Here is a 13,344-nt window from a genome sequence, read left to right as displayed (position 1 = left end):
TAATGTTGCTTGTCTACTGGTGAAATGTATAATATTTGCTGCATATATTTTGCTAGCCCTAGAATGACTTTGTGACGTTACATACATACATTTAATGTATTCCAAAATGCACAGCCATAGATCTGTTCTATCCCCGCCTGGTTAGCAGACTGACCTTGTCGGCATTTAGCCCTTTAAGAGCTGAGACCAGATTCTATTCAACGTCTCCTGAATTCTGTTTCTGAAAAGCGTATGTTGCTATATGAGTGGTGCTCAATCTTTTTCATGTCAAAGACCCCCAGTACGTCCCCACAATTATTAATATAGCTATAGATCTGAAAATATTTTGTTCCAGGGACCCACAGAACCAACATTAAAATATTTTGTTCCAGGGACCCACAGAACCAACATTCGAGTTAAAAACGTTTGCTGTGAAAGAATAAGGTTCAAAGATTTGCACACACTTTCATGATTTTTCAAAAATAGCCAATCTACAAGCTCTGCTATTTTTCAACAGCTAAAGTTTAAAATAATGCTTAAAGTTCCAAGTCTTAGGGGCACGGTGGCACAGTTGGTAGTGCTGTCGCCTCACAGCTAGAAGGTCCTGGGTTCGATTCCCACTGGGGACACTGTGGGCACTGGCGGCGTGTTCCCTCCTCCGCGTCATCAGTGCCACTATACCCGAGGTGGGGGTTGGCGATAGGGCCTTTCTGTGTGGAGTTTGCATGTTCTCCCCGTGTCCCCTAGGGTAGATACCCTCACAAAAACATGCCGTAATCCTGGTCTCTAAAACTACCTCCCCCTGCCAGCGGGGCGCCTGATGGAGGGGAAAGGAACTGGTCGGAATAACGTGTCCCTTCCACGCGCTACGTCCGGCAGGAAATTCCCTCTGTCAGGTGAAAAGAAGCAGCTTGGACTCCTCATGCATAGAAGGAGGCATGCGGTCAGTCCGCTGCCCCCCAGGTTGGCAGAGGAAGTGTAGCGCCCAGGATTACATTAGATAATTGGCACTGGGTGAAAAAGAAAAAAACTGGGTTACAAAATCGTGGATAAAGTTCCAAGTCTAATGGGTTATAGTACCTGTTGAAAACCTACAAGGATTTAACACAATCATCTACCCTGTTTCCTCTCCAGCTCACCTGGCACTCATGGCCCTGAAGCTGGCCTCTGAGTTCCTGAACAAGGGGGGCACCTTTGTCACCAAGGTGTTCCGCTCCAAGGACTACCAGCCTCTGCTCTGGATCTTCCAGCAGTTCTTCAAGAAGGTGACGGCCACCAAGCCTCAGGCCTCCAGGAACGAGTCTGCCGAGATCTTCGTCGTCTGCCAAGGTCAGAACTAGGTCAGGGCAATTTAACCGAAAGTGTATCGAATTCTAAACCGATATTTAGAGCGAATACACCCACTGATGTGGTTTGACTGTAAATCGTCATCATTCCAGATGTTCTTGTTTTCCAGGACAGTATTTCATCATCATTTTATTCTATGCAGTGTCACTGAGCAGTATGGGTACTAGGAGGGATTTTTTTGTCTGTTTTTCCTTTTGTCTTTTTCATAAAAGAAAATAATGTATACTGTACTAATTGTATAATAATTTATGACTTGTTCTTTGACAAAAAAAAGAACAAATAACTCACTTCAGGGCTCGAAATTAACTTTTTTACTTGGTAGCACTGGTGCTCCCAAATTCAGAATGAAGGAGCACCAGAAAAAAATTAGGAGCACCCACCAAAATTTTACGAGCACCAATATGTAATCGATTTTTTACATTCATTATTATTACACTTGTAGCCTACAACAGTGGTTCCCAACATTTTTCATGTCAAGCACCCTCAAATTGACACTCATTAGCCCACGGACCCCCATTTGAAAATATATGCCAGGGACCCCCATATGAGAAGATTTTTACGACTCTAGCAGTGATTTTCAGTTATTTACATTTCAAGGACCCCCAGTTTGACCTGAATTAGGCTACCGTTCCCCATTTCTATCTCTGGGACCCATAAAATCAAAGTTAATTTAACTGAGTGTACAAATGTACAGTGAAATTGGTTTACCCATAGTATGTAGTACACTCTCAGAGTTTCAGACCCGGTCCATTTGGTTCCTAACTATCATTTAACCGAGGACCCCTAGGGATCCCCGGACCCCACTTTGGGAACCACTGGCCTACAAGCCAGTTGGTATGAGATGCTATTTTTGTGGCAATAAACCAGTTGAAAATATAATTAAATTCTAAATACTGTCTCTGCTATAATTTCTGAATTTGTAAATGGCTACAAAACCCTTTGTTTTATGTAGGCCTGCTTTTTGATTGAAGTAAAAATATATATATATATATATATATATATATATATATATATATATGTATATATACTGTATATATTTATGAGAAGTTATTTTCATAATGTCATCATAAATGTGTGTGTGTGTGTGTGTGACTCCACACATTCCATTCAATTGAGCCCTTTTGTTGTCTCTCACAGCTGAGGACCTCGGGTCCAGCTGATGTTGATCACCCAATCAGTCCACGGACTGACGGGAGGTTAGAGGAAGTAGAAGAAGCCAAGGAGATATTTCTTTAAACAATCATAACTCTGGACAGGAATGGACTAGGAACTTACTTTTTTTTTGACATGCTCAGATCTTTATGCTCTACAAGTTTAAATCATCTCGCGGGACGGAACCGGCCCGCGACACTTTCGGTCGCGATCGTTTTGGTCGCACTACAGTAATTATATGCAGTAGCACTGGTGCGCCCAGTTATATTTTGAGATCGCACAGATTAAAATTCAGGCGCATTTGCGACCAAAATGGTCGCTATTTCGAGCCCTGCACTTAATCTTGGATGAATGTTTTGTTTTATTTATTTAATTGTGGCTGTAAGCATAATGTAAACAACCGTCTGAGATCTACCTGTTTTCTTAGCATTTTAGCATTTAGTTTTTGCCATATCGCATTCTTCACTGTTTCAGGAAATGCAATTTTATTTCCACCACTTTCAGGTTACCTCGCTCCGGACAAAATTGACAACAAGTTCTTCGACCCCAAACATGCATTCAAAGAGGTGGAGGTCCAGGCCAAGACGGTGAAGGACTTGATCCCCCTAAAGAAGCCCAAGGTGTGTGCTGATGATTTAGCGGTTATTATCAGACCTTCAAATGAAGGCTGCAAACTATGTTAAGCATTTATTTAAATTAGCTTGGAGTACTGGATGGGAGGAAATGTAGAATCGGGACAATTCAGATGGCTTCATGCACGCCACGTCACGACAGAACAGACATTTAACTTATTATGCAAAACCTTCCTGTGATTGTATAAACTTCTATGAAGTTGTATTGTATTATTTGGAAGGGATCCCTTTTATTGTTCACCATATGAACGAAGTTAAAACAAACAAAATACTGATCCATTGCTGACTCTATGGGCACCTCTTGTTTTCCAGGCGGAAGGATACACAGATGGCGATCTGACTCTTTACCACAGCTTTACAGTGACGACCTTCCTCAAAGCTGACAACCCTGTAGACTTCCTGAGCAAAGCCAGCACGGTGAGGTTTACATAGTTTTCTCGTAGTACCCCGCTTAAACCCCGCTTAAACCCTATATACTTATTTGTACGTCAAATAGCTGATCTAAATGCCGTCTCTTTCAGATCACCTTTGATGATGCCGTCCTGGAGGCTCACCCGGCTACCACCGATGAAATAAAGGAATGCATCCTTGACATTAAGGTCCTGGGTCGTAAGGAGCTTCGGTAAGCCAATCCCCTCGCTCGTCTAGTGACGACGAGTCATGTCTTGCTAGGGGTTGGTTATAGATGAAGGATCTTTTGGTGTGTGTGTGTGTGCGCGCGCGTGTGCGTGTGTGCTCACCTGTATCCATCCACATGTCTGTCTCCTCCAGCATGCTGCTGAACTGGAGGACCCAGCTGAGGAGATTCCTAACCAAGAAGCTGAAGGAGGAGGCCAAGCAGGCGGACACAGAGATAAAGTAAGGTCCTTGACATTATAAAGTTATTATCAATTAAGCAAGATTGCATGTGTCGGTAAGAGTCTAAAAGCCCAGTTAACAAATCGGTAGGGTTCACCTTCCAGGAAGCATGAAGGTGCACAGTAAGTTTTGGAGATATGTTTTTTTTTTTACATCAAAGTTTTGGATGGATCCCCCGCCCCTACTGGAGGATAAAAATTACAACAATAGTCATACATACAACAGGTGGTGCTGCCTAGGGACATAATTACATCAACTGTCATCTTTGCTTTTTCCTCAGGCTGAATTCCGATGATGACGACGATGATGATGACGATAATGATGAAAAAGAAGAGGGTGTTTCTGTGGAGAAGCCAGACAAGAAGACAACGGTTGGAGATGTTGACAAAGACAAAGAGGACAAAGAGGACGAGGAGGAGATGGAGAAGATGATGGCACAGTTAAAATCTGAAGAGGTGGCTGAACTCAGACGGTAGGACACTGTGTTGCTCATGTAACTCATCCTTTTAGCTTTAATTGTTTCTCATCAGCAAAGAATTCACGTTAGTTATGAATTGGAAATGAGCAATGTTGCACATTATCTTAATGTGCAACATTGTTTTCTCACTCAAAAGTCGTCAAACCAACATGCATTATGTAAGTGTATACAGGGTATCTACACATTTCTAAAGTGACATTTTAATCACATTTAAGACCTTTTTATATCAAATTGGCCAAATATCACAACCCTTCGCGCTGTGAGGCCTTGTGAGCTTCTGTTTTGGCTATTTTCACAATGTTTCACAGCCTACAATTCCAACTGCCCCAGTTCAAATATGAATATTTGGGGGTGGGGGGGGGGTTTAAGGGTTTAGTTAGATCTATTTGGGTGGGAAAACAGCAGGACCAGTTTGTCTTTATACTGTGTCTATTATGAACTGTCTGTCAGGAAGAAGAAGAAGCTTCTGAAGGAGAAGAGAAAGCAGAGGGAGAGGGTGGAGCTGAAGATGGACCTGCCATCCACCTCCATCGCTGACACCGGTGATAGCAGCATGTTCTCCCTCAAAACTGTCAACAAGGCTAAGGTGAGGGACACACACACACACACACACACACACACACACACACCCTCCTCACTTCCATCATCCGTTTATCTTTATCTCTCCCCCGAATTCCCCATCTATCGTCCCTCTAATCTTTATGTCCACCGCCTCGGCGCCTCCCCTTCTGGTTAACGTTGTGCCAGGCGCTGACTGAGATCTCCAGGGGGGACATGCTGGGAGCAGACAACCTGGCGGACGAACACGGAGACTTCCACCTGTCCTCCGACGATGAGGAGGATGAGGACGCCATGTCTTTGGCCTCCGACCTGGACGATGAAGACTTGGAGGAGGTGGAGAACAATGAGAGAGAGCTGAAGAAGAAAGACCCTAAGAAGAAGAAGTAAGGGGCTTGTTTCAGTTCCTCTCTATGAGCCTGGTTCTCTAAGCCTGAGCATCATGTTGAGACGTGGCCGCAGGCAGCACAGAGTGAGAGTTCAGTACGGAACCAACTCTACTGTATGTTGATGGTGGATAAAGTCTTATACTTGGTTATACTTGGTTGTACGCGTGTGTCGCACCCTGGACATGGCAGCCTGTGAGCTTGTAGATCTGCTAGTATTTGGTGTAACTTGCGCACAACTAAGTGTAAATCTGGTTTAAGAGGCTGATGTTGGGTTGAAATAAGTTATCTGTGTTGAGTGATTCATTTTTATTTTTATAATATTAAAATTGACTTCCTTGAGTCGGGTTGATTTGAGATGATTGAATTTACTCACAGGAAGTAATGTAAATGATTTATCTGCAAGCTATTACTCACTTAATTTAAGAACTTTAAATTTTCCAACACAGGAGGGTGCCATTTAACTATCACTACTATAAGTGAAAAGATGATGTGTTCATTGTAACCATTGTAATACAGTGTTGAAATACAACATGAGAGAAGATTAATACAATTAATTGATCCTTAATGTGGTTGATATGCATCCCTTTTACTATAAAATTGTATCATTGTATGATTATTCCAGGGTGTCCTTCAGTGCGAATGCTGAAGATGAGGACGATGGAGGAGAAGAGAGTGGCCTTGTGGTGGACTTCGAGGGAAAGGATGAGAAGAAAGAGCGGGAGGCCGACCTCTGGTTCAGCAAGGTTTGTCTGCTTCTCATCTATTTTCAGGATGGTTTTAGACACCAGTCCAATTCAGCTTTTTTATTTTTATGTTTTTTGTGTGGCTTTCGCCTTTTTTTTATATTTATATATTATTATATGGAGGGATAGACAGTAGGTCTGACAGGAAATGGGGAGAGAGATTGGGGGTGGGGTGACATGCTGTAAAGACCGTCGGGATTGGGAGTCGAACCCGCGGCACACTGCCAGACTGGATTACCAGCCAAGGTGCCTGGACCGCTGAGCCACGGCCCAGGCCCAATTCAGCTTTAATGAAGTCACCAAGCTGAATCTCATCCCACATTGGTAGGGAATGGAACCTGTAACCCTAGTAGCTCACTTTATCAATTTGGCCACAGATACATGTGTGTTAATTTTTATAACACAGTCATTTGATTATCAGCTTAATTGTTTCTTCTGGTAAATCATACCAATGATGATGTTTTTCTTTACGTTTGCCCTTCAGGGCATCTTCTCTGAGATCGACCTGGAAGGAGATGCAGACAATGAACTCAGGCAAACTGAGAAACTCCAGAACAAATCCAAAATGGGTAAAACATCTACTCCCTTACAAGTTTTATGTTTAAACAAGAAATCATTATTATACACATGAGATGAAAAGAAAAGGCCTCAAAAGAGGCCATGTCATCAGGTCATGTTAAGCACCTTTTTTTAAATGTAGTACGTACAGGTTTCAGGCTTTTATGTAGATTTCTATGCAGAAAATCACAGGTTAAATCATGTACCGTAGGATAATTGTTTTGTACTAGATAAACTAGGGTGCATTTCTAGTATGGATTTTGATGTGCTTGTTGAATATGGGCCCATAATTTAGGAAAAAATAAATGTATGTAAGTAAAGGCAAGACTGCTTCTTCTACTCATGCTTGTGTTGACCACAAAAGGCAAAAAGAGGAAGGCTGGGAAGGTAGCAGAGGAGCAGGAACCTGCCGCACCACAGGAGGAAGAGGCAGGAGTCTCAGGACCTTCAGGGGAAGCCAAGGAAGAGAGTGGTGACTCTGATGACACTGACGATGAGAAGTGAGTCTGCACAGCCAGCTTTGGTGCTGCTGTTATATTTCAACAAGATAATTGCTCTTTTCTCTACAATAATGCATACCTACCGTAAATATTTGCTCTGAATTTAGTTTATTGGTGAGCTGTGACTGGCAAACTTTTACTAATGAGGACCGGTTGGAAATTTAATGAAGACAACTTTTTAATTCCATGGATTACTATGACTTCACTTCCTATGGCACAATTAGTATATTTATTACATCAAGTAAAGAATAATAATAATCAATTCTGATTCTGCCTATACTAGGGAAATTGCCAAGATGAAGAATGGCCGCGGAGCCGGTGGCCTTCCAGACGAAGACGATGACTTCCAGGTGGTTCCTGTAGAGAGCATCAGTGAGTACAGCAAAATACCGTACTTTAACATCTACCTAGTCTTGACTATTGTCTAGCCAGACTTGTATTCACATTATTTCCTTGTGGTACCTGTGTTTTGTACTGATTGTTGTGAAATCAGTATCTAGTTGTTGTTCTCCTGTGTCTCTCCATTAGACATAACGGTAATACTTCAGGTAATTCAGCATGTGTGTGTGTGTGTGTGTGTGTGTGTGTTCTGTATCTATCCAGGTAAGCGTAGAAGGATCCTGGATGCAGAGGGCATGGCTCTGGGCTGTCAGATCGCTACTTCAAAGAAGAGAGCCAGAGACCTGGTCGATGACTCCTTCCACAGGTAATTGAGTTAATTTGAATGTCCATTTGGTTATACATCCACTCGGTTACATTAACACTGATGGTTTTACTGTGTGTCTGACTGTGTTGAGTTTTTCCACACAGAAAATTGCTAAATCTGTTTTAGGAAATTGCCTGTCCATATTGATTTATTTTAATTTTATTCTTTTACTTTTTTGAGGTATGCTAGCCCCTCCTATGCCCAGCATTGTGGGCCTGTGACTCTGTGTGAACATAAACATTGGCTGATGATTGGCTGAGAAAAGTACATATTGAAGATAAAAATCACACCTGTGTGAAGTGAGTGGCGCTCTAATCATTGTACATCATCAAGAATGGAAGTCCCTTATTGGCCAAGGCTTCCCACTGACACATATGACGTAAATTCTCCATACATTGTCAATGGCATTTAATGTTTGTGTTCAGACATGGGAGGGGCAAAAAAAAGGGCAGAAAAGTGAAGACACCAAAAGTGATGGGCCGGAATGACAATTGTGATGATTTGATTGGCTGAGCATGGAATGTGATGTATGATGATGTATGATCATAAGAGCGCAGAAATGAAAAGAATCCGCACACCATTTTCTGCTGCCAGAACTTTCTTTCCTAATTTTACTTTAAGCAAAGTAAAATCATTTAATCCAGCACCCTGCCTCGCCTAGTAGGCACTTGGATGTGCTTGTTTTTTCTCCTCTACTACTTGATAAAAGCGCCCCTCACTTCACACGAGTGTGATTTAGTTTTTCTTTTTACTTTATCCAACTAGTCCCTGATTAGTTAAGTCACCTTATTTGTATAGCACATATAAAAATAACAAAAGTTTACCCATAAAAATAAACATCATAGTAGTAGTTCTAGCTGATTAGACGGCTGATTAGACGACTAGAAATACAAGCACGCGTCATCAGTGCCCATACCCGAAGGCGGGGTCGGCGAAAGGGCCTTTCTGTGTGGAGTTTGCATGTTCTCCCCGTGTCCCCTAGGGTAGGTACCCTCACAAAAACATGCAGTAATCCTGGTCTCTAAACTGCCTCCCCCTGGCCAGCCGGGGCGCCTGATGGAGGGGAAAGGGACTGGTTGGAATAACGTGTTCCTTTCACGCGCTAAGTCCAACCAGGGAAACTCCCCCCTGTCAGGTGTAAAGGAGCAACTTGGACACTCAAGCATGAAGGAAGCATGAGTTAAGTCCGTTGCTCTCCCCAGGTTGGCGGAGGGTGTGTAGAGCCCAGGATCACAGTAGATGATTGACACAGGGGTGAAAAATGGGTTACAAAATCGTGGGATAAAAAATATATTAGAAAAAAAAGAAATACAAGCACACCTGTTGAAATGTATGTCCTGATTGGATCAAAAAACAGCATTAGCATTAAAGTGGTCTCGAGGACCAGAATGTGTGGAACCACTAATATAGAGGTGTGGCTTTCAAACTGAATGGATATTTATTGAAATTGAAAGGTGCTGGGAAATTAAAACGTTCTTTCTTACAGATGCACTTTACAAGTGCTTGAATTGAAAAGATACAGAATAGGCTACGTTACAGCCTCCAAGTCATCGACTTTGTCACATGCTTGCAGGTACTCCAACTCTGAGGAGCACTGGGACATCCCCGAGTGGTTCGTTAACGACGAGCAGAAGAACCGGAAGAAGCCTATTCCTGTCACCAAGGAAATGGTGGAGGAGTACAAGCAGAAATGGAAGGAAATTAACGCTCGACCCATCAAGAGAGTGGCCGAGGCCCGAGCCAGGAAGAAGAGGAGGGTGAGAGGCACTGGATAGTGTGATGGAGGGGAGGCATAAAGTAGGCAGAAAGGAGTTGGTTAGAAAGAGAGGGCCCAAAGCCAGGAAGTAGAGTAAAGTAAGAGAGAGGGAGATTGGGTGTGAGTTGAGGGTTTGGGGTATGATGAAGAGAGACCAAGACAAATTGGAAGAATTCAACTAAACTTATTTTTAGGCTGTCGCATCAAAGTGAAAACAAAGAAAATAAAGGTTGAGCGGTCTAGAAGTAAAATGCTCGGCCACCACCACAGAGGCCTTGGTTAAATTCCCTGAAACTGTGCCTCTTTGGCTTTGGCTGTTTGCTGGTGGGAAGTCTGCAAGGGCTCATATTAACCTTGTAGCTGCAGACCCCTGCTGATTGATTGGAGTACCTGTTTAGCAGGGAGGGGATCTGGGGGAGATTGCATGAACCCCTGCTCGTGTTAACGTCCCAGATAAACTTTGTTGTCTGTTGAGTGTTGAAAAGAAGAGTTGTGAATTAATTTGTCAGGAGGCGTGTGATGCAGCAACAGGGACCACAGTACTCGCAGGGAATGGCAATGACTAAATTGGTTGCATATTGATTTGTTGTGTTTTTTTCTGTGGCTTCCGTCAGTCAATGAAGAAGATGGAGCAGGCGAAGAAGAAGGCAGAGGCAGTGGTCAACACTGTAGACATCTCTGAGAGAGAGAAGATGGTTCAGCTCAGGAGGTATGGAGCCATATCACTATCAATCAATCAATAAACTTTATTTGTTTAGACTCCGGGTCCAACATAAAACACTACATACAGAGAAGAAACACCCCTAACCCAGAAAAACATCATTTTTACAATAAACATTCATACCAGTGCTTCCAAAAAGCAGACCGGTACCTGGTGCTACTGATGCTGGGGTTACATAGCAGCATAATTATGCAGTTTTTAGACTCATTGAGCCGACACATACATTTATACATCAAGTTTCTCAGTAGGGCATGAAAAGTGTATACTCCCACACTACAGAATAACTCACTTGCACTGCTCCACCTTGGTTTGTTCAATAATATAGGCATGCAATCATTATAGGCAACCTGCAGTTTATACATGCTTGCTTTCTTAAATTTAACCCACAAGGGGGCGGTATAGACTATAACTGGAGTCACAGCAAGATATAAATCGTCTCTTTAACCGTGTGATACATTTTCAGGTTGATTTCAATTACAGACACAGATCTTGGATCAAATTTATTTTGCCTGTTTTAGAACATATCTTATAACCCGTTGCTTGTTTTGCATGTTGCTTGCAAAGTTTGGTTAACTTCTTTCTGACTCTGATGTCCAAATGGAATTCAGTTTACTGAACACATTTATTTGCCATACATGTTAGATGGATTTGTAGTGGCATAATGCTAAATCATTTAACACTCTCTCGACAGCTATTTTGGGACTGCTTGTACATGGGTACAGTACCTGCCAACCACCGCAGACTCTAGGCGTTTGAATCCCTTGTGTCTTCCTCTGTCTCTTTTGCAGCATCTACAAAAAAGCAGGTGTGGGTAAGGAGAAGAGGGAGGTGACCTACGTGGTGGCCAAGAGGGGTGCTGGGAAGAACGTGCGCCGGCCCCCCGGGGTGAAAGGTATCTTCAAGGTGGTGGACAACCGCATGAAGAAAGAAGTCCGTGCCAGTGCAAGGAAAGAACAGAAGAAGAAGGGAGGTAAAGGAAAAGGTGGGAAAAAGGGGGGGAAAGGCCGGCCGGCCGGGAAAGGGACCATGAAGGGCGGAAAGGGGCATAAAAGGACATAAATGAATACGTGTAAGAACTTCTAGCGATGCATCCCTGCCCTTCCGTCAAAGCGGTGAATGTCACCTGCCATCGTTGAACAGGCCAGGGGTGTGAATATGAGGGAGGTTCATTGATTTGCCCCCTTGTATCGTGGATGATGGTCCCTGGACTGTCCTACAACCATGCATACTTCAGGAGTATGAAGTATCTTCTTGGAAAGTTGAATCTTCTCTTAGTCGGTTTGTCTCTTGTACAATTTGCCCTTTTCTCTATTGCCACACAGCAAGATAGAAATCGGCTCTTTAACCGTGTGATACATTTTCAGGTTGATTTCAATTACAGACACAGATCTTGGATCAAATTTATTTTGCCTGTTTTATAACATCTCTTATAGCTCGTTGCTTGCAACGTTTGGTTAACTTTTTTCTGACTCCCATGTCCAAATGGAATTCAGTTAACTGAACACATTAATATGAGGGAGGTTCATTGATTTCCCCCCTTGTATCATGAATGATGGTCCCTGAACTGTCCTACAACCATGCATACTTCAGGAGTATGAAGTTGAATCTTCTCTTAGTCGGTTTGTCTCTTGTACAATTTGCTCTATTCTCAAATAAAGGTTTTCCAGTCAGTGGGTCTGCTCAGCTTCACTGTGTGCAAGACCCTGGGTATTCATAGTCTGTCTGAGTTCAGACACAAGATGCAATATGCATTTAACTAATGCAATATGCATTTAACCCCAGTAGTAAATAATACAGTATATACTGTAACTGCTTCTGTCATCCATTTCTTTTTTCTAGAAATGCTAATTCACCTTGAACATATATCAGCTGCATGTTTGTTAATAAGTGCATTTTGTTGTGACTTTTTATTAAAATGTAGACATTACCTTTCTTCATTTTATAAGTGTGACAGTCATTACTAGGTCATACACGTTTCTCAACCAGTGGTCCAGTCTGTGGCATAATAAAGGGTGGTCCATGGGAATATGTTTAAAATAATGTTCTCTTTGTTAAATGGTAAAACTGGTACTCATTCTCGTGCTCATTAACGTCAGACACATAGGTGAACACGGACAAAGCTGTTCCTTGGAGTGGTTGCACCACTCAAAAAATAGACAGCTGTAAGATGTTAAATATTCATGCAAAAAACAATAGATCAGAAATGAGTGTCATGGTTAAGTATAAATATATATTGTAAGGTTAATTTAGCTAATATGTTATTCAATGCCAACTGTTTTAACAAAAAAGTCACTTTATGATACAGATGAGTTTTAGCAGCTTTTTGAATGTATCGACTGGAACATAAAAATCCACCTAAGAATTTAGCAAATAGAGAAATATAGATAATATGATGCAAACATTTTCAGATTTTGTGCAGTTTTTGCCCCAAAATAGTCTAGATGTCCTTGAGTCTTCATAATCTTTTTTTATTTTTATTCCTTGGGTCCTAATTGTATGGAAACATTCATTTGTCATTTTCACAACAAAGTTTTGCTTTGTAGGTTGTTTATGGCAATAGTTTGGCCTATGTTGTTTTCTCTTGTCTCTTCATTTTCATATTTAGGAAGGGTAGGCCTACCGGTATGTGTAAATATTGTCCCTTTGGGACAATATTTTGTGCAGCTAGAATAGGATTTCATATGGCAGAATCTTAAAATAGACCCTTCAATGATTAAGAAAAAACTGCTGGCACAAATCCACCCTATAAGGCTATATGTGCGCGGCCTAACTATGAATAGGCCCAGTTGTCTCAAGTCAGTTCAATAAATTGGCCCCACTGTGACTGTAACTACTATATCAAAATAAATCCTTAAATTTGTGCCTGTGGCATGATTGATGTGTAACATCGGCTTACTTTAAACTAATTGCCATGTTAATTAATTGACGCCAGGAATGTCTAAGATCACATATCGATATGATGGCCTC

The 13,344-nt window shown here is 42.0% G+C and overlaps 1 protein-coding gene across 1 annotated transcript in view; it reads left to right on the top strand.

Annotated features, from left to right (window-relative positions):
- ftsj3 (FtsJ RNA 2'-O-methyltransferase 3) overlaps positions 1–12,312 on the top strand; it is a 14,171-nt gene extending 1,859 nt beyond the window's left edge. Inside the window, exons 6-21 of the mRNA XM_080770119.1 lie at positions 1,114–1,308; positions 2,983–3,098; positions 3,423–3,527; positions 3,632–3,732; positions 3,882–3,968; positions 4,249–4,440; positions 4,897–5,032; positions 5,194–5,390; positions 6,016–6,136; positions 6,621–6,705; positions 7,059–7,194; positions 7,478–7,566; positions 7,798–7,900; positions 9,474–9,657; positions 10,271–10,365; positions 11,166–12,312. Coding sequence (XP_080626245.1) covers positions 1,114–1,308; positions 2,983–3,098; positions 3,423–3,527; positions 3,632–3,732; positions 3,882–3,968; positions 4,249–4,440; positions 4,897–5,032; positions 5,194–5,390; positions 6,016–6,136; positions 6,621–6,705; positions 7,059–7,194; positions 7,478–7,566; positions 7,798–7,900; positions 9,474–9,657; positions 10,271–10,365; positions 11,166–11,436 — 2,213 coding nt within the window. The 3' untranslated portion in view covers positions 11,437–12,312. The remainder of the gene's footprint in view (positions 1–1,113; positions 1,309–2,982; positions 3,099–3,422; positions 3,528–3,631; positions 3,733–3,881; positions 3,969–4,248; positions 4,441–4,896; positions 5,033–5,193; positions 5,391–6,015; positions 6,137–6,620; positions 6,706–7,058; positions 7,195–7,477; positions 7,567–7,797; positions 7,901–9,473; positions 9,658–10,270; positions 10,366–11,165) is intronic.
- The last annotated feature ends 1,032 nt before the right edge of the window (positions 12,313–13,344 follow it).

Source organism: Protomyctophum bolini, assembly GCF_963924005.1.
Source record: "Protomyctophum bolini genome assembly, chromosome: 8".
In the NCBI taxonomy this organism is placed as follows: Eukaryota; Metazoa; Chordata; class Actinopteri; order Myctophiformes; family Myctophidae; genus Protomyctophum; species Protomyctophum bolini.
Note: the sequence above shows the minus strand (reverse complement) of the source record. Positions and strands in the feature narration are given on the sequence as shown.